This window comes from Solea solea, chromosome 8 (genome assembly GCF_958295425.1).
Source record: "Solea solea chromosome 8, fSolSol10.1, whole genome shotgun sequence".
Lineage (NCBI taxonomy): Eukaryota > Metazoa > Chordata > Actinopteri > Pleuronectiformes > Soleidae > Solea > Solea solea.
Window position 1 is genome coordinate 14,273,376 of NC_081141.1, and position 19,837 is coordinate 14,293,212.

Consider the following 19,837-nt stretch of genomic DNA (forward strand, 5'->3'; position numbering starts at 1 on the left):
CAAATGTGAAGTGTATTGTTGAACTTCAGTGAGCTGCACAACCGCCCCGCCCTCTGTCATAGCCCGGACTGCGCATGCTCAGATTGTCCCTGCTTTCTCCTTCACACAGTGTCCCGTTGCTGCGATCATCGCTAACACCAAGAAAGGTGAGGAATAACCGACTATTATTTCACATTAAGTTAGTGTCTGATGTTGGTTTATGTGTGAGAAGGTGACGCTGATGTCTTGAGTCATTTGACTGTGTTAGCGAGACACGAGTCGCAGCAGCAGCAGCAGCAGCACTCGTAGTAACTGTAATAGTAGGCGGTTAAATGTGAGGTTTTTACTTCTAGTTCAGGCCTGTTCATCCCAAAAGTTCACCAAAAATCCACCGCTGTTTATTAACCGTAATTAATGTGTTATTATAGTGAATAAAGAATAACATTAGACGATATCACAACGTCCTCGCGATTATCCTCATCAAAATAACTGCGATTCTCAATATTATTGTGTCAATTTTAAAAATGCTTTCCATTCTTCTGTCTGTAATCTGCATTCAGTAACTGGTCAGTAACTGTAAGCGTTCAGAAAATAACACAGACATAATAAGAATATGAAGAATAATGTGGAAAACAAATACAGAAGGAACTCATGTTATTAATGTAACAATAATGTTATAATATATAGGATAATGACAACATTAGGATAAATTACATGAACAAAAACATGTTAATAATGTGACTAAAAATACGTACTGAAAATGAATCAAATATGTTACATCACTAATGTGATCACTAAAATGTTTCAAAAACAAATTACTGAAAAATATACAACATTCATTGTTACACCGACAAATTACTGACATTATTATAAATGACACTTATGATTAGCCTGATAATGAGAATTCAGCACAATCAGCATACTGCGAGTGCTTTTTTTTTAATCGCAATACATAAGAATATCATGTACTCATGGCTAACAGAGATAAGTACCCAGTTTCCTGTAAAGTATCATTTAGCATGTCGTCTTTACTTGTTAGAAATAGAGATTGTGTCAGTAGTCAAGCAAACAAAGGCTTCGTCCAACAACAGGATAGGGCAACTGGATGCCATAAATCACATTATCTGCCTGTTTGTCAAGAAGCACAAGGTCTATGATTGGCTACACAGCAAAGATCATGGTCTGCTGGCACTGTCACCACACTTTCTCCTTACAGAGGTCATAACACACACAGTGGTGGTGAGTGACCCACACGATGGTATTTATTAGGTAAAACCTAGGTTCTAGGGAAAGTTTGAACTGTTAAACATTGACACTTGTCAGGAATTATGGGAATTTCTGAAATCAGACCGATAAAATGCCAGACCGTTCCATGGCTGTGAAGATAAATTAACAAACATACAGGATGATGCAACACATTTCTAAATGACCGTAGTCAGTAAATGAGTGCATACACACAACAGTCTCTTTACACATATTCTGGAACATACTATGCAACGACGTCGTGTTCAGGTTGTAAATTATCCCGTTGTAACCTGAGTGCACTTGAACGTATCTCACAGTTACACATTCCTTTGGTCATATAGGTTTTACCACACACTTGACTTGACTTGGTTTCATGTTATCAGACGGTTCAGCCAGTGTTGTGTAACGGCCTGTTTAATGGTTTATAATCTGTGTATCCTATAGGGCTGAACAGGTAAATTAAATACTATTGAGGCGCTAATAAGGATGCTATAAAGTGCAATATCGTGCAGTTTTTCTTTTTGATTAAGGACAAACATACACTACAGAGATGACCTACTAATTATATTCCCCAGTTGTAAGGGAACATGCTTAACCCAGCAAAATGTACATTATCTGCGTCTTTCTTCATTTAGATTTGAATCCTAAATCGTCATAGTTTGCCTCTGTGGACTTTACAGAGCTTTACCATAAAAAAAACTAACTGCATTTAAAGATTTTCGCTCCTTCTTAAATGACAGACAATGGAAATCCATTGATCGGTGCCCAGCAACTGCCTGCTCTTTACCTGTTAACTTGTTTGTACTTTTAAACCACTGTTTTACTTTAATTTGTTGTTTGTAACCTGTTTCTTGTATTTGTGACATTTATTAAGATGTGTGTTATACTGACCTCTTGGCCAGGTCAACCTTGTAAATAAGATCTCGATCACCGGGTTAGATAAAGGTTCAATGAAATCAAATAAAAAATACAACATAGTTTATGTGACATACTCTGCCCTTAGACCCCCATTTTGTAAAAACATATGGTGCCTTCACCTTGATAAATAAGAGATTTTATTTTTATCAACCAAGATATTGAACACTTTATATTAAATTTTTCCTCTAAATGGGAACATCATTTACAAAATCAACACCATTAACTCCTCAGGAAAGTGTATACCGACATTAAAAATCATTATTTGCGATCTATGGTTTGACAGTGGACAATAACAACAACAACCACGAGTGTCTGTGTGGCATTTTGACCTCTGGGCTTAGCCAAAGGACTCATGTGGCTGCAGCTCGTGAAAGTGTTCAGATGAGTGTCAGGGGTCACTCAGTGTGTGTTTCTACAGAATGGAGAGCACAATAGACGGATATGTTTGTAGGGGTTTTTATTAGTTTGAACCTTGATAAGGCCTTGTGTTGAAATCCTGGTCACATGTGTTGTAGTGTCAGGTTCACCTGGCCTAAATATAGAGCTGAGTGTTGAGACCGAGGCAGCAAACGCGAGGAGGTAAGTGTCAAAAATGGAGTCTGTGCCGGAGGAGAGCAGGTGAGGGACCGCGCAGCTCAGCAGGAGCGAGTCTGTCCACTGAAATGACAAAGACGGTCCCTTAATTGCCTGTGGTCGGCAAACACAGGTCACCTGGCTCACATTCGCTTTGTTTTTGTTTAATGAAGAGCAACAGTAAGCAGAGACGGACACAACTCATGACACGTACTTGTGACTTGATGTCATATTTCGAGGGGATTTCAGTATCTGTGGTTTTGTAAATCAGATTGTTATGGCTCAGAAAAGCTGACTTTGCCTGGATAGCTGATGTATTGTCGTTCCTGAAGCTGATTTAGATGGTCCACGTAGAAGTTTTATAATACATGACAGCCTTTCCTCTCTTATTTTGATCAAATAAAATCTACAGCTCCCGTAACTTAATTTTAAACAGAAAACATTAAACCAGAAGGATGCAGGACATGTGATGATGACATGCTTCCTAATTTTTGCTATAGTCTTTGTTGTCTGTTGTTTTTGCAAAACTGGAAAACCAGACATCTTTATATCTGCACTGAGAGGATATGTATGTCCTATTTCCTAATAAAACAAATGATAAAAAAAAGAGAATAGCTGACCTTTTCACTGTTAAACTTAGAACAATAAAAACAGCTTTATCTGAAGTCTTTACAACTGTACGTCCTGGTCAGAAATTAGCTGACATAATAGTGGAGGACTGATTAACCAGAGAATCAGATAATGAATATACTGTATTAATCATCAGTTGAGAGACCAAAACAGAGCTAAAAAAACAAACAGTGATTGTTCCACTTAAATTCAAAAGGTGGTGTGAAACACAGCGCCAAATAAATGAAAATAAGTAGTTTGGTTGCAGAACGTCACCTTATTAATTTAAATGGTGATGATTCATCAGGGTTGTAATTGTTTTATGCTGCACCCATGAGGCCAACAATATAATTCAAGATAAGCTAAAAGCCCTTGGCAATTACAGCAGTTCTGTACAAAATAAAAAAACAGGTAAAAACATGTGTTGGCAATAAAAAATAATAGGCCTATAATACTACTAATTACAAAAAAGAGACAGCACCATTAAGTATATGCATATAGTAATATAGATTACACAGTAATAAAAGGCTATGTCTAGAACTTAAGGCAGTAACTATTAATTCAATTACAACTTAAGATGTTGCCAAAATACTTATGATACACACAGTACAACACACCTCTATGTGTGGAAAAACAAATATGGAGAGTGACTGCTGGGCGCTGGACTTTGCTCGTCCGGCCCATAGGTGACAAGAGAAAGGTGAATGACAGTGATGGAAAGTGGCATTTCATCATATAGACGTCACACACTGTATGTTGTGTAAGAGCCATAGGGGGCTACATGCAGTATGTGACCAGCTCATCGTTATGTAACCTTCAGTATTCTTTTGTCTGATACACATGCCATCTATGGGAATCTCCTCAGGTCTTATCCTGCTCAAACGCTGTGAACAAAGTACAGGTGTTCCTTATCTTCTGCCCAGTAACTGACCAGGTCTCTGCCAAGAAATGAGACGCCTGAGGTTTGACTGCATGCTCAAGAAGCAGCGTCACAGCAGCGTGTTTGTGTCTAAACAGTGCACGACCCCTTTGCCAAAGGTTTTTCATTTTCCGTCCTTGTGCTTCCCTCGTCTGAAGACACATGGCAGCGAGAGACATGGGGGGTATGGTGCAGGACAAGTCAGGAAAAGTCAAGCAGACAGAAAATAAAGGCCCGAGTGTGACATGTCAGCACCACGCTCCTAAAGGTCATGGTGAGTGGGGGGCGTGTGTGTGTGTGTGAGTGGGAGCAAATAACATGAGGGTCCCTGGATTACACTTCTGACCACATCTGACCCCAAGATGATGCTTCCTTTGTCTGCACTGGGTCACTCATCGACTCATCAGCCGATAGAAGCTGCAGAAAGGAGCTGCATTATGGGGGTTGAACGTTGGGAGTTCAACCCTGTAGTAATGCAGTGTTATTCTTGTTTATGTTTAAGGAAATAGGCTATCAACTATTTGTCCTGTTTTTCCCACATGGAGCATCACTTTCATCCATCTATAGATTGAAGGTAATATGTCCCATACGTTGATTGATATTATATAAATATATATTTATATGGATATTTAGAGAAAGCCAGATTGTCCTACCAGTGTGTACGTGTGCCTCTCGAGGTACTATTCACGTACACGCAGACATTTATAAACATAGGGCCCAGGTCGAAAAATTCCAGAATTCCCCTTTAAAGGTCCAGCATTGCTGTTTTTATTAGCCCAGAATGACCCGTTGACATTTATGTCAAGAGGCGGTCAGCTCTCTGGACATTTTACAGTAGCCCACAATGGACAAGCTAAGCACCTTTTGACTTTAATGGATAACCGAAGGCTCCCATGGGTTCTCCTACATTGACTGGACAGACATTTGCCTCCAACATGCAACTTCAAAACAGAACGCTGCCAAATCTCACACACTACGTTCCCAAAGGAAAAGGAGATACGTGTATATCTAGAATTCGTTAAATGGCGCTGAGGACACAAAAGAATGCAGTTTGTCCAAGAAAGATCCATCCACATTTAAGAGGCTCTCTCACAAACTCACTCACTCACTCACTCACTCCCTCACTCACTCACTCACTCACTCACACACACAGACCCAGGGTCCCTGATTAATGACAGCATGAAACACTTCAGTGCAGTGCTGCAGGATTTGTAGTTGCTGACTAACCAAACCTGCTACTGCCTTTTTTGTTTACACATATTCGCCCAAATATCCCTTTATATTTACACGTATTGTGTAACAAGCACATTATTAATAGTGAAATATTGCAGCCAAGTTTCTCTGCTTGCTTTTGTGTGTGTGTGTGTGTGTGTGTAGATCTGCTCGCTCTCATTTCACACACCCTCCTACTGGGAGAATGAGTCCCATTTAATAAGATGCACTGCTTGCTAATGGCCTGCTGCCAGGCAATCGATAGGTTTCAAATAGAAGATGAACGGGGGGGGGGGGAAGAGAAGCTGGATATTACTACAGACCCTCCCCAGATAGAGAGGGTTTCCCAGCTGTATAGTAAACTCACGTATGCTGATTGCAGTGCTTTGCTGATTTAACGGGAGACTCTACGAGTATCGGTCAGTCAGCTCAATGTGGCCAAACGTATAAATGTTTATGTTGTTGTTATGTTATGCACATCTTTGTCTCCTCAGACAAAATGGCTGTCCCTCCTGTGTACGCTGACTTGGGGAAATCTGCCAAAGACATCTTCAACAAGGGCTTTGGTAACTTGAACACATGATTTACGTGCAGCCATGCTGAAGTGGGGCAGATGTCGTTTATTTGCTGTCACCGGATGCAAGTTATTTTCCGTGAATTCTGTCTTTTTGTTTTAATGACCAAATTGTCCTGCTTCCATAGGCTATGGAGTTCTGAAGCTGGATGTCAAGACCAAGTCTCAGAGTGGTGTTGTAAGTACTATTCTCGTCTCCCTGAGGCTGATGTGTCCAAAGCTCTTGCCTTTTCTCTCAGCTGCCTGCGTTATGGACTGGGAGCAGCTGAGTCATAGACATGCAGCGGTTCATGTTGGCATGTTTGCTACCTGACATGTTCTCAGTCTAAGAGAATCAGTAACTACCGTCAGTGACGTGTCACTGTGTTTGCCTCAAAGCTAAAAAAACAGCGCGTTTGTGTTGCTATATACCCGTTGCCATGGTAAAACCACAATGAGCACTTGCACTTTAAGTTTGCCACATGCACTGAAAGAACAAGACATTGGAAAGAGAAGACATTGCATTCTTTCAAGCTCAAGTTAAAACTGTAGTGCTTGACTTTTAAATATCACTAAATGTTACATCGTTTGAATGTAACTGTGCTGATTAGTTCTATCAGCTCCACAAAACTCTCGCTCTCTCTCTGCTGCTGCTCAGTATAGCCGTGTTTAGATCTCGTGTCACTCGGCAATATTCCCACGCTGCTGCACACAGGAAGTGATTCGTTTGAAGTCAGTCAGACAGTCAGAAGATAACTCTACTGCTCATAAAACCCAGTTTTTATGGTATAAACTGCTCACCCCATGCACTCAGTCAGGTCCGGTTACACCATTACAGTTCAACAACAAACTGCAGCTTTGATAAGTTATATGAACCGTGGGATATCTCGTGTCCCACAAAAAATGCAACCTCACTGAAAAAGCGCCGTAATGTCTCCAAACTGCTTTTCATTCTTCCAGGGAGCGGTGATGCTGCTGCATGTAAGCTCTGTGTGATTCTTCCTAACTTTCTCTTTTTTTCTCTCTTTCTCTCCTGCTTCTTCTTTGGATGTTCCTGTCAGATGGTAAGAGAGAGACAAAGAGGGAGAGAGTGTGCATAATATGTACCGATTAAACACAGGCGCTCTGCAGGGCAACACAGAAGTACTGTCCGTTTTCAGTTGTTCTTCTCGACTCATGTCTTCATCTGAAATGAATACCCAGCCGTACAAACCTGAGAGGGATTGTGTGGTAAACAAAGTAGAGAAAAAGCTCCTCCTCATCTTTCTTTGTCTTTTTCACACCTCATGAATGTTCTTTCCCCCGCCCTGCCTTTATTCTAATAGCTGAGCTTTAAAGTCAAAATGTGTGTTTACTGCTTCCCTCCAAGGTTACAGTTGTTTGCTAGTTTTTATTTTTTGTAAATGCTTGGTTTTAGTTCTGTTCATATTAGTTTGAGTGTTAGATTGATAGATAGTTCTTTTTTTAATAATAAGTATTGTGTCATAAAAAAATGTCATAAAAATGTATTAGGACACATAAACAACCATCCTTAAATCAAATATAAGAGTCTAAGAGAAAGTAACCACACATGAACATAACTACTACTACTACTATAAAGTAATAATAATAATGGTAATAATGAATAACCCTCATGAAAACTAAGCACATTTTCAATACAAATTTAGTTAGTTTTAGTTTAGTTTTACAAACACACAGTTTCAATTAGCGTTTTTTAGTTTTCGTTATTTCGTTAGTTTGGGTTAACTATAATAACCTTGCGTCTCTCTCCCCCCCTCATCTCACCATCCCTCTCTGACTGCAGGAGTTCGCCACCTCCGGCTCCAGCAACACAGACACGGGGAAGTCCGGTGGTCACCTGGAGACCAAGTACAAGATGAGTGAGCTTGGCCTCAACTTCAACCAGAAGTGGAACACAGACAACACTCTGACTTCAGAAATCACCATGGAGGACCAGGTGGATTATAAACTTTGAGAACATGAATATGCATTTGCTTATTATTCCGATTCCGAATGTTAGCTCACAGTCTGTGTTCTCTGTCTGGTCTCTTCATGTAGCTGGCTAAAGGCTTGAAGCTCTCTCTGGACACATCCTTTGTGCCCAACACTGGGTAAGAACAGTTAATGCTAAGTGGTTTCCAGTGTATATATGAATCATTCATTATGCTGTAAATGCATACGATAAACATATACAAATATGCAGCAATGCTATCACAGTGACATGACTTACACACTTTTCTTTGTGTAGCAAGAAGAGCGCTAAACTGAAGACTGGCTACAAGCGCGACCACGTCAACGTTGGCTGTGACCTCGACTTCGACATGGCCGGTCCCACTGTCCACGCCGCCGCCGTGCTGGGCTACGAGGGCTGGCTCGCCGGCTACCAGTTGGCCTTTGACACGGCCAAATCTAAATTGACCCAGAACAACTTTGCCCTTGGATACAAGACCGGGGACTTTCAGCTTCACACCAATGTGTGAGTCACTACATGACAGTGAAGGGAGGCAGGAAATGGAAGTGATACACTGTTGGAGGAGGGAAACAATGAGAGAGGAAGCGTTTCCTCAGGATGCAACATAATGTAATTGGCTACACATTGTTGCTGCTAATCTCCACCTTTTTTTTGTGTGTCCTGTATTAAAGCAATGATGGCACAGAGTTTGGCGGCTCGATTTACCAAAAGGTGGACAGCAACTTGGAGACAGCCGTGCATCTGGCCTGGACGGCTGGCAGCAACAACACACGGTTTGGGATTGGGGCCAAGTACCAGCTGGATAAGGATGCCTCCCTGTCTGTAAGAGCTGACTTTAAAACGTCTAAAATGATACAGAAAATCACTCACAGTAGGCCTACATGTGTCCGAGCATCTGTCACAGTAGCTGATATTGGCCTACAGAACAAGGAGGTCTTATTTCTATAAGTGTAATTGCACAACGCATAAACATTATATTTATACTAGGGCTGTGCAATTAATCTCAACTTGCATTTCAATTCTAATAATGGCCACATTATTAGACGATTACAAAATGGGGACTTTTATTCCTGAAAGTAATGCTTTTAATGTTGTAATGGGGTTTCCCGCTCGTCATCCGGCAAAAAATAGAACACAGGCATTCAGTGGAATCCCCGGGTTAAACACGCAGCGTGAGGAAAGATATATACAATATACAATCATTTATAATTATTTTAAGGTAAATCTAAAACTTTTACGTGCAATAAAATCCATTTGTTTAAAGTTCAACTCAATAAGTTGACCCAAGTAATCGTGACTGTTTATGGAACTTTTCTGTTATGGCTATTAAATTTTATTATATTTTTTTTAGAGTTTTATTTCTCAGCCTTATGCTGAGGATACCTGGAACATTAGGTATTCAGTAATATACGTATATATATATATGTATATATATATACATATACATATACTGTATATATATATATATATATGTATTTATCTATCACCTGGTTATGACCATGTTTTTCCACACAGGGATGGTTATTATGACACAACACCAGCTTTAAAGTAAAGTACCTGTTATTAGTGGTGTATTGTTACTGCAGCATTTATAACAGTGACCAAACAGGAACCTGAAGGGAAACTAATGTCTGACTTGATATATCCCATGATATATACATATATCTATGTATATATGCATGTATAAATGATGTAACTCCATCCTAGTTTCCAGTCTCATAATGTTGTGTTTCTTTAGTGTCTCACTTGTCCATGTTTCCGTTCTCCTCACAGGCCAAAGTCAACAATGCTTGCCTTGTTGGGGTTGGATACTCACAGACCCTGAGGCCAGGTTAGCTTCCTTTCCTTTCATCGTTGTTTTTCCTGTCGAGCGTTGGCGTGGTTACGTGATAACACAACTGACCCTTGTCCCCCTGCAGGAGTGAAGCTCACCCTCTCGGCTCTGGTTGATGGGAAGAATGTGAACGGTGGCGGACACAAAGTGGGCATGGGCTTCGAGCTGGAGGCGTAAAGAAGCTGCAGGAGGACAGAGGACACGACAGAGACAGAGAGAGAGAGAGAGAGAGAGAGAAAGAGCAACATAGGAGAAGAATAAAGAGCTTGAATGTGAAAACACCAAAATGCTTTACTCAGTGGCACGTTAAAAAAACACATCTTCCCAACAACACACACAAATACACACATTCTTTAGCCTTAACCGTAAAACTCCATGCAGCCTCTAAGACGTCCAGTACTGTGATTTTTTTTTTAAAGACGTCAAGCATATTTTTGTTTTGGTTATTTTTAAACCAACAGGTCCCACTGTTATCCTTTAAGTATACATGTAAATGGTTATTCACTTATGACTAGTTTGTGTCTGAAACATGGTTCTTACTTTCACTGTGTGCTCTGGTCATTTTTGTTCAGGTTCATTTGGGGGCATTTTGAGAAGAAGCTTGTTTTGGTTTAATGTAGTTTTGCTGCATGTTTAAAGTCTACAGTGACAGGTTTTTTTTCAGTTGTAATAAAAAGCTGGAGAGCATTCAGCAGAAGTCACAGAAGTGTGGCTAATCCTCGTCAGACTGAGTGGACTGACTTGATTTTTTCTGTTTGACCTCAGTAACACAATCACTGTAACTTCAGTTGCCAAAATGTAATTTTTGTTTAGGTTCTGTTTGGTAAAAAGTGTCACCTCTTAATCCTGATTCATTTTGTGACGCGTACCTGTTCAGTCACTACATATCACTTTATCTGATTTGTGCTTTGTTTCAAGAAAGTATGTCAACATTTAGAACCTCAATCTAATTTTATTGAACTGGTGGAATAAAGAATGTAAAACCTCATAAAAATGAATGGGCGTTTATTTTTTGACAGAGAAGTGAAATTCCCAGAAAAAATGGAAATGACACGCAAGACAGTACGTAAATAACAGACAGACATCAAGACATCACAGACACATGATACTGTAACAACGTCGCTCATCAGTAATATCTATTTACAGTAACATCTTGGTTGGGAGTAAAATAGGCCTTGATTTTATCTAAAACCCACAGATTCAAATTGAATCAAGATAAAGTCAATTAACAGTTTGTTTTTTTAACAGTTTTACAAGAATACATTTTATAATTTTTTGATTCATGGTTAAGACTATGTATCACCTGTTTCTAATCACACTCATGGACCAAACCAAATGTTGATGTAATGACCTCATGCAACAACAACAACTCACTGTATCCACCCACAGTACAGTACATTTGAGTTTCCCCTGTTGCTCAATGAATCTCACTAAAAACAATTTTTTTCCAATAAGAAATAGTGGTCGATTAAGAAACATAAAACCTGGTACACGTTTACATTTTGGTTCTTAGGGATGAACATGATCAAACATGATCAAACATTTGTGAATATACACAAATCAAATATAAAATAAGTCTCAAATATTTCATGTTATGATTCTCTTCAGAAGACTATTCAGAGTCTCAGATATTTAAAATAAGATTTAGCGGGAATATTCTGATGGGGATTTTAGGATTAAACACAATTTTGTTGGCTCATCTGACAATAACAGTGGAATGGTTGAACTGTATAAAATTACTAAGTTTTGCAATGTATTTAATTCATACATTTCTCAATTATAAATCAAGAATTAGTAATCTGAATGTTGGCAGTAAACAGATTAACTAGTTCCTTAATCCCATTAAGCAGACTATGTGCCAGCAGCAGTATTATTACTGTCTTTACTCTGTTCACATCCAGAGACAGAGCTGTACGTGCGCATGTAGTCGGGCATTCCAACCACATGGAGGCAGTAGAGTCTCATCACATGTAACCAAAAGACAAGAGGGACAGTTTAGGAGAGGTCACTGGAGAAACTCTGGCCTCCCTGCAGCCACGTCCACTCACTCAACATCTAGAGCGAAAAAACAAAGGGCAGTGATTTTATGAGTCAACCACAAAAGAAGAAGTGAATCGAAGTGTTTACGTGAGACAGAGTGTGTGGCGACGTGGATGTACAGTACCTCCATACTGCTTTCTGATTCCTGGATGGTGTCATTCAGCAAACTCTGGAGTCGACTCTCAAATGTCCTGCTCTGCTCCACAAGAGACTCATCACTGCCGACACACACAAGGTTTGACTCACTCTTCCGTCCATAGTTTGTGTTTATACAGGACATGCATTTGTGTCTTTTCTAAAAAGGTTCTGGGTGATGACGTGACGCAAAAGAAAGTCAAAGATATTCTCATAGTTGCCACTATTTATGTGGCGGAGTGAATCGTCCAGTAAAGCTTATTTTCTGTAGCTCTTAATAACATATGCAGATGATGAGTCTTGCGCCCTGAGTGATTAATATCCTTTATAGTGCATGTAAAGCAAAAAAAAAACCAAACTCATCAGAATTTGTCACTGCACAGAAATGTGTTACTAACCACCTTGCCAAATTTAAATAAGAAAATAGTCGCAGGTGAAACTCAGTGACAGCAGGAGCACAGGGACAGAACGTTGTGGGTTCAATTCCTGGCTCTTGGGCAAGACATTTAATACCAGCGTGTGTGTGAAAGATGAGTGATAGAAAAAGTGCTGGACAAAAATGTGCTGTATGAAAAACGTGTGAATGGGTGAAGTTTGGAGTCATCATCAAGGCTCCAAAAGCGCTACATAAATACAAACCATTCTTTCTCTTCTGCTTCGATACTTAAGTAGGAAAAATAAAAAGTCAGATCTCAGCTAGCGAGCAAACCAAAGGCACTAGTGTAGCAGCAACACAAACATTTGGAAGGGCGGGGGTGAAAATGAAAAGGGCACCTACTGCGCACAAGTATGCTTAAGGCAGGCATGACTGAAGTGCGACCTGGGGCCAAAGACTGAATTTCATGTGCGGGCCTTTTTGATAGGAAGGGCAACCACACAGTAGGAAACAAAGTTGCAAGCGTATCTTATAAGACACTGCATGACTTTTCTAGTTTTCCCACTGGAAAGTCACTCCTTTAGAAACAAACAATTGAGGCCACAGATGAATGGCAGCCAGTAGAGCACTTCCTCATGTTTTTACCACTCTAGAGGGAACTTCAGAGTGCGTCTTTGACTCAAGAGGGCACTTAAGTGCCCGGGGGGGGGAGCCTGAGCATGCCACTGAGCAGCAGGTGGAGTGACTCATGAGTAAATGACGAAATGGTAACTATGGCTTGTGTCACTGAGCCATATATTTAGACACAACTAAAAACTCCTGAGCAGAAGACTGGAGAGAAACGGTTTTCAGTCTTCACTCCATAATTCTTTATTCCACATTCCAAGAAAGCCACGGTTTTCTAACATAATATGAAGCATGAAGAGGAGAATCTCTGCCTTTGCTTTCCATTCACAAACCCCAGTGTGTAGTACAGTGTGTGTATGAGTGTGTGGAAGTGCACTCACAGCTGCTGTAAACTTTGTCTGGGGGTCAGAAGAGGTGGCACTGACGAAGGGGTTCGTAATCCATCAGGACTTCCACTCACTGGACTGCGAACTTTACTCTGCACAAGAAATTATAAATTACTCTGTGTCAGATAAAAAAAACAAACAACTGTATTGGGGGAAAATATCTAATTGGGATTTTTCTGATAGTGCTGTAAATGTCATTTAATTTGTGGTAACAGTTATTTGAAGTCAAGATTCATTCCTATATTCACTGTGTAACAGATTTAAAATGGCATGGAGTGTTACCACATGCACAGAATATACTTACTTTCATTCTAGTTCTTAGTTCTAGATCTTTATTTCTATTTCTGATTTTCAATACTTTATACAGATTTCTATATTCTGATCTGCTTTTGTTTATTTGATGGCTGAAACAACTGTGGCAAATTGAATTTCCCTCTGGGATTAATAAAGTATTCTGATTCTGAAGATAGAACAATACTCATTTTTTTTCATATAAAAAACATTAATTGTTCAGTCCTAGTTTACAGCACCTGACATTCTTGTTATCATAGTATTGACTGAGCAGAACAATCATCAACCAAAGGTAAACTTGACAACACTTACAAATCTGCTGCCCCGTCATTATTATTGACAGATAAAGTCAAATCATGGTATAGGTAGTTATAGTTATATGCAATCCTCTTAAAGTAGAGCAGAGCTAGTAGAGAGAGTGTGTGTGTGTGTGTGTGAGCAGTTCATGTGTCCTCACACAGGCCACTTTGAGCAGGTTCCATAGCTCCCTCTGTCGCTTCTCCTGCAGACTCATCAGCACTTGTTCGCTCTCGGCCATCTTCTGGACCACGCCCTCCACCTTCGGCAGCAGCTCCATCACACGCTGTCGACACACGGCTGTCTTACTGCAGAAAATTCACAAAAATACGTCAGGGGCAAAGACAATCATACCAATGTTGGTGCCACTTCATTCATTAATAAAGGTTTGTGATATTTTACACTTTATAATAAGCGTTTATAAAGTTATAAATGTTGGTTTGCCCTTAATTAAGTATTATGCACATGTCACCTTTTGCACTGAGGCATCACATTATAGTTACGTCCAGTGTTTCCATTTTTCCTTTTCTCAGAACCGTGAGTGTGGACATACCAGACAAATTCATAAGTTATTCACTCCCTGTTAATGATGTCATTATTCACACTTGTTCTTTTCACTCTTATTCCATTATACTGTGACGTTATTGTGACCACATGTGGATGTTCAGAGCTTTCTAATGAACGGTCTTCACTACGCAAATAACACACCATGATCAACCATTAATTAAGCGACTGGTACCAAACCTGTAAAGCTCTGAGTCAGTACAGTAGGTCTGTCTGTGAAATGGCCTCTGCAGAGATGATAAGTGTTAGAATTCCGGCAACACCAAGCCAACCAACCCACATTTTCCCAACACTTAAACTTTATTGGTTGTTTTTCAAAGGGTGCATATGGCTTTTTGAGGTTTAGGAAATGAGCGCGGTGTTGCGTGAACTGGAGATTGTTGTCCGAGTTTAGAAAAAAACAAAAGTGTGGTACAAACCTGAGGTGTGTGTAGAAGTCTCTGAGCTTTCTCTCATAGAACTGCACGGCCTGAAACACCAGAGAAACCATCTCCTGACTGTCTCCTGAGCACCTCTGGTCTGAGGAGACGGAGGAAAAGGAAAGAGTGAAGAGCTTAAAAGTGAGTTTTCACATGGGAAGAGGATAATGACTGTAGAGTGCAATAAGAAGTGAACAGATGTGTGAGTGACAAATCCAAACCTCTTGGTTTCTCTCTGAGTTTGCGGAACAGCTCCATGGCGTTTCCCTCGCTGAGGATCAAAGAGGGAATGTGAGCATGATCACAAAGCTGTTTGTTTTAATAGTTTAAAGGTTTGGTTCGGACTTACAGTGTGTCCAGGGTCTCTCCACTCCTCCACGGCTGCCTCTGCACATCCACTATGTCTGGCTGCAGCTGCTTCATCTCTTCCTCCAGTTCACTCACTTTCGCCTGAAAACCACACCCACACATGGGTTTAAGTCTTTTGAAAGCAAAAGTGAATTCTGATGCATGCACACTATATGACTTTAGAGGACGTTACACTAACACATTTCCTGGAGACTTACTCAAACCTCTAACCATAACCACGTCTTGCCCACGTTACTAACTAACTATCATTTTTATACATTTATAACATATTTTATATGGGTATCTATTAATTTACCTTTTTATGGTATAATGTACAGGAATGAAACACCACCACCACCACCAACAACAACTAACCACAAACCAATCATATCATCACCCAACCTTAACCTAATGAATTCCATAAAGAGAACTTGCTTTTTGTCCCAGCTAGGAAGACGTGTTTCCATGACGACTGACTGTATAAACAGATTGTGTCCCCCACAACACACACAAACACATACGACTTCACTACTACCTGACCACAGCTGATAGCGGTTTGCTCCATCTCCCTCCAAACGCAGAGCAGTTTCTCTGATGCTAAAAATGTAAAGAGACTTTCATCAGTCTGATACAAACAGAAACAATTGTTCTGGATGTTTATTATACCCTGGGCACAGAGTACAAATAATGGCATCAGTACGATGTAGTATTTGGGGCACGCATCAAGAAAAAAATACTTTTTGCCATGAGAAGATAAAATTTCGAGAATAAAGTCGGAATATAATGTCGAGATTTAAGATGACATGTTGAGATTAAACTGAAGCTGAAGCAGTGTTTGACCTGCTGACCGTCTTTTCTTGACTGGAAAAGGAAAAATTTCAATAACGTAAAGTCTCTCTCTTCAGTGACGTTACCGACCACAGAACTTTATTGTCGGAAATATGTTTTTAATTAAAAAAATGTCAAGTGTGGCCCTAACACTCCCTCGTACATCAATTCAAATGCAGTTTTAAAAATATTACGTAGTGTAACTTTATTTATTTGCCATAATACCTATCCCAGTGGCTGTCTGCTCCTGGTATTTGTCCATGTCTATGTGAAGGCTGGTGGTGAAAAATTCCAGCTTGGCCATGAGTCTCTGGTGCATGGATACCATCTCATTCTTTTGTTTGGACAGTGAGGAGTTGTGTCTCAGCAGACTCATGCTGAAAGAAAGTGGAGAAAGTGCGTTTGCTTCATCGCCCGGTTCATACATGTGTATGCTGTGGTCAGAGTTTGTGGAATGCATGTCTCACATGGCAACTTTCTGTCCCTGCTGCAGTCTTTGCCAATCTTCCTTCAGGGAGCGGATGGTGTGCCACGCTTGGCCACAAGTCCTCCTCAGAGGACTGTACGCCAGAACGTGCTTAGGATCTTTTTCTGTGGGATAGCCAGAGACCAAGAGACACATTAAAACCAAAGTCAAAACTTATAATTTACGGAACATAATAAGGTTCATAAATATATTTCTCTACAGCAAAGGTGCCCATGTCCATGTATTTATTCAACCTATCACAAACCCAGAGCTAAATATCCACTGAAATCTACATCAGGAACCCTGAGTGAGTGTACCGAGTCGTGCTCTACAGAGAAATATTGCAGGTATTACATTTTGTTAATAGAGAAAACAAACTTACGAACAAAGCGGATGTTATCTGGGAGGGCCCGAGGAACAAACTGGGGCTCATAACTGCAAGAAGAGCGATCAAACAGGAAAACCAGTGGCAAGTCTGTGCGTCGGCCATCTATTTCCTACAGATAAAATACAATATTATTATGACTCTGTGATATGACTTGTTGAATATCCTGTAAAGGTATTGTTTGTACAGTGTTTGTGTTAGATATTACGCTGTAATCTATGGCACACTGCATGGCCAGTCCATTGGGCTCCAAGGCTAATCCCGCCTCCAGCAGAAGCTCCTGATTGGCTGTGGGGATGTCGGTGTCTTTTTCTATTCTCAGCTGCAGGTCTGCCACGGTCTCATCGTCGGTGACGGAGTACGTCAGGATCTTGGTGGACATCATGTTAAGGACATGGACCAGCTAAAGTAAATGAGAAAGACCAAAGACATGAAGATAGAACAAGTCAAATCTGCACAATCCCAAGTTTTGACCCTGAGTCAAAGTTGAAGAAACCAGTTTATTGTGGTTTTATGCAATTACGCGTTGTGTCTCAAAGTTTGTACAGTGCATATACATTATATTGATATACACTGAGGCTTTGTTTTATTGATATTGAATAATCTTAAATTGCAACATATGTATACATATACATATATATATGTATATATATATATATATATATATATATATATATATATATATATATATATATATATATATATATATATATATATATATATGTACTGTTGAATTATTGCCCAGTACTAATATAATATAATATAATATAATATAATATAATATAATATAATATAATATAATATAATAGAATATAATAGAATAGAATAGAATATAATAGAATATAATATAATAGAATAGAATATAATAATGCTGGGCCACAGATTAAAAATCAACATTAAGACAGAAATTAGGATACTAATTATGAATAAATGAGTCAACTGACCTTGAGCTGCAGTATGATCTCAAGTTGGGAGAAGCAGTCACTGGGCGTAGCACCATGGAGTTTGCCTCTCTCCTGAGGAGACCACTTCAACATCAGCTGCAGCCACTTCTCCATTTTCTCTAATAACAGACTGTCACCCAACAGGAAACACATTGGACTGAGCTCAAAAGAGTCTTGAATGATATTTTTTATGTGTCCATTGCAGATAAAATCACCTGTTGAGGTTGTTGGGCTGCGGTAGATGTTTAGAGAAACGGATTTCTCCTGTTAGATCCTCGTAGACAACAATATCGTCATCCTGCTTCAGCCTCACTTTATTGTGCCTAGAAGAGATACAGGAGTTTATCTTTGTCCTTATGCGAGAGTATACTACTACACATTTTCTAAGGGCAATTCTGACCTGCAAACTTTACAAGCAATAACAGGAGAACATTGTTCCTCTGTGTGACCCAGACTCCCATGGAGTTTCATATCTTTATTTTTTTATGTTAGCATGGCACAAGATGCATTGAGCTTGGCAACAACAACATATCCTGCCATTCTTTGCTTTAACGGCTCCCTATTATTTATATTCATTGTGTGTAAAATTCCTTCATCATAAAACGAATAATTATTTGGGATTGAAACTGCTTTTGGAAAACATTACTTCACTTCCGCACTGGTGCTTATTGTAACTTTTATAAACACAGTACTACCAGGGAACAGGCTGCAAAGTTGGTAGGAAAGGGCGAAATCCAGTAATACACTCAAACACCAAAGTCCCAAAACTCCAGTAGTCCACAGTGACTGTGTACTTCTGCCTCTCGATGAGCTCTGGAGCCTGGACAATGGAAGGAAAAGGCACCAGTTACAGTTAAACTTTGCACTGTCTCAAAACACAGCAAGAAAAACATGTTCATTTATGTTTCATCACTTACCAGGTACTGCAGTGTTCCCACAAACGATGTGCAAAGGCTGCTCTGGTCCAGCTCTTTGGCATAGCCTAGATCTATGATCTTGTGGATCAACTAGAAAATAAGACAGTGAGGAAAGTCTAAAGTAATTAGCAAAAATGTTAACTGTAAATAAAAATACAACTTAAAGAAGTGATTTGGCATTTGTCTTCAAAAACTTGAAAAGTCAACTTTTAATCTTTTTCTTTTAAAATGTATTCAACGCCCTTCTGTGTGGCAAAAAAAGGTTGCATGTGTCTGTTTCTCAAGTGTGCAAAACAAAAACAAATGTCCATATAAAATCACGAAGCGAAAGTGCAGATAGTTTGTGAGGTTATACTTCTATAAACACAGCACTGTGCATTAACGTGGATATATGGCCTCTTTAATATGTCTAGCCTCAGTTATACAACATTATTCATTTCTCTGTGTCCAGTTTCAGGCTTAAGGAAGCCATAATTAGTTACATAACTGAACTAAAGGGGGCCCACAGAGGAAGTTCCAAAAAAGGCAATCTCAAATGTTCCTTGTAACTACAAGGACGGGTAAAATTACCTATTTTTCCATATTAAAGATTCAACTAAGCTCAACTTGTGAGTGTAAACATGTGGATGTGAGCGGGACTTATTCCACTCAACCCACATTGAAGCTAAAAGCCTTTATATGACCTCTTTGTAGTGGTTTGGGTGTATCTGTCATAACATGATGGTTCACAGGGTCTTAAACTCACCCTCTTCTCTCCCTGCTGAAGCACAATGTTTTCTGGCTTCAAATCTCTGTGGATGATCCTCTTTTTATGGAGGTAGGTCAGAGCTGAAGCTGAGGGGAAGAAGCAGAAAGAAACAACAATGAGCGGAAGAGATGAATGCAGAGCTAGTGTTAAATTTACTGGCTAAATGACTGCCACAGGTGGAAAAATACATATAAAGAAAAAGAAAATAGCAGTACAGACATGCCAAAAATCTGTTTGTGTTAATTCCGTTTG

At 39.7% G+C, this 19,837-nt stretch overlaps 2 protein-coding genes across 4 annotated transcripts in view; one reads left to right on the forward strand and one right to left on the reverse strand.

The window, feature by feature from the left end:
* On the forward strand, positions 1-10,812 carry vdac3 (voltage-dependent anion channel 3). Of its 3 annotated transcripts, none has more exons than XM_058637202.1 (10): positions 63-146; positions 4,402-4,517; positions 5,950-6,021; positions 6,158-6,207; positions 7,813-7,965; positions 8,067-8,119; positions 8,257-8,484; positions 8,652-8,802; positions 9,754-9,811; positions 9,900-10,812. In XM_058637202.1, exons 2-10 carry the CDS (start codon positions 4,406-4,408, stop codon positions 9,989-9,991), a joined length of 969 nt encoding a protein of 322 aa, XP_058493185.1. In that variant the 5' UTR covers positions 63-146; positions 4,402-4,405; the 3' UTR covers positions 9,992-10,812. The 3 variants fall into 3 exon arrangements, with proteins under 3 accessions (XP_058493186.1, XP_058493185.1, XP_058493183.1); XM_058637200.1 differs by having other exon boundaries at positions 64-146; positions 4,342-4,517; XM_058637203.1 differs by lacking the exon at positions 4,402-4,517 and having other exon boundaries at positions 1-146.
* Positions 10,803-19,837, reverse strand: part of ikbkb (inhibitor of nuclear factor kappa B kinase subunit beta) — a 20,263-nt gene continuing 11,228 nt past the window's right edge. Inside the window, exons 6-22 of the mRNA XM_058637196.1 lie at positions 19,583-19,671; positions 18,838-18,927; positions 18,616-18,740; positions 18,136-18,243; positions 17,921-18,050; positions 17,185-17,379; positions 16,974-17,088; positions 16,593-16,716; positions 16,351-16,502; positions 15,833-15,894; positions 15,299-15,399; positions 15,171-15,220; positions 14,950-15,049; positions 14,127-14,274; positions 13,373-13,470; positions 11,979-12,072; positions 10,803-11,869 (exon numbers count right to left, since the gene is read on the reverse strand). Coding sequence (XP_058493179.1) covers positions 11,810-11,869; positions 11,979-12,072; positions 13,373-13,470; positions 14,127-14,274; positions 14,950-15,049; positions 15,171-15,220; positions 15,299-15,399; positions 15,833-15,894; positions 16,351-16,502; positions 16,593-16,716; positions 16,974-17,088; positions 17,185-17,379; positions 17,921-18,050; positions 18,136-18,243; positions 18,616-18,740; positions 18,838-18,927; positions 19,583-19,671 — 1,841 coding nt within the window. The 3' untranslated portion in view covers positions 10,803-11,809. The remainder of the gene's footprint in view (positions 11,870-11,978; positions 12,073-13,372; positions 13,471-14,126; positions 14,275-14,949; positions 15,050-15,170; positions 15,221-15,298; positions 15,400-15,832; positions 15,895-16,350; positions 16,503-16,592; positions 16,717-16,973; positions 17,089-17,184; positions 17,380-17,920; positions 18,051-18,135; positions 18,244-18,615; positions 18,741-18,837; positions 18,928-19,582; positions 19,672-19,837) is intronic.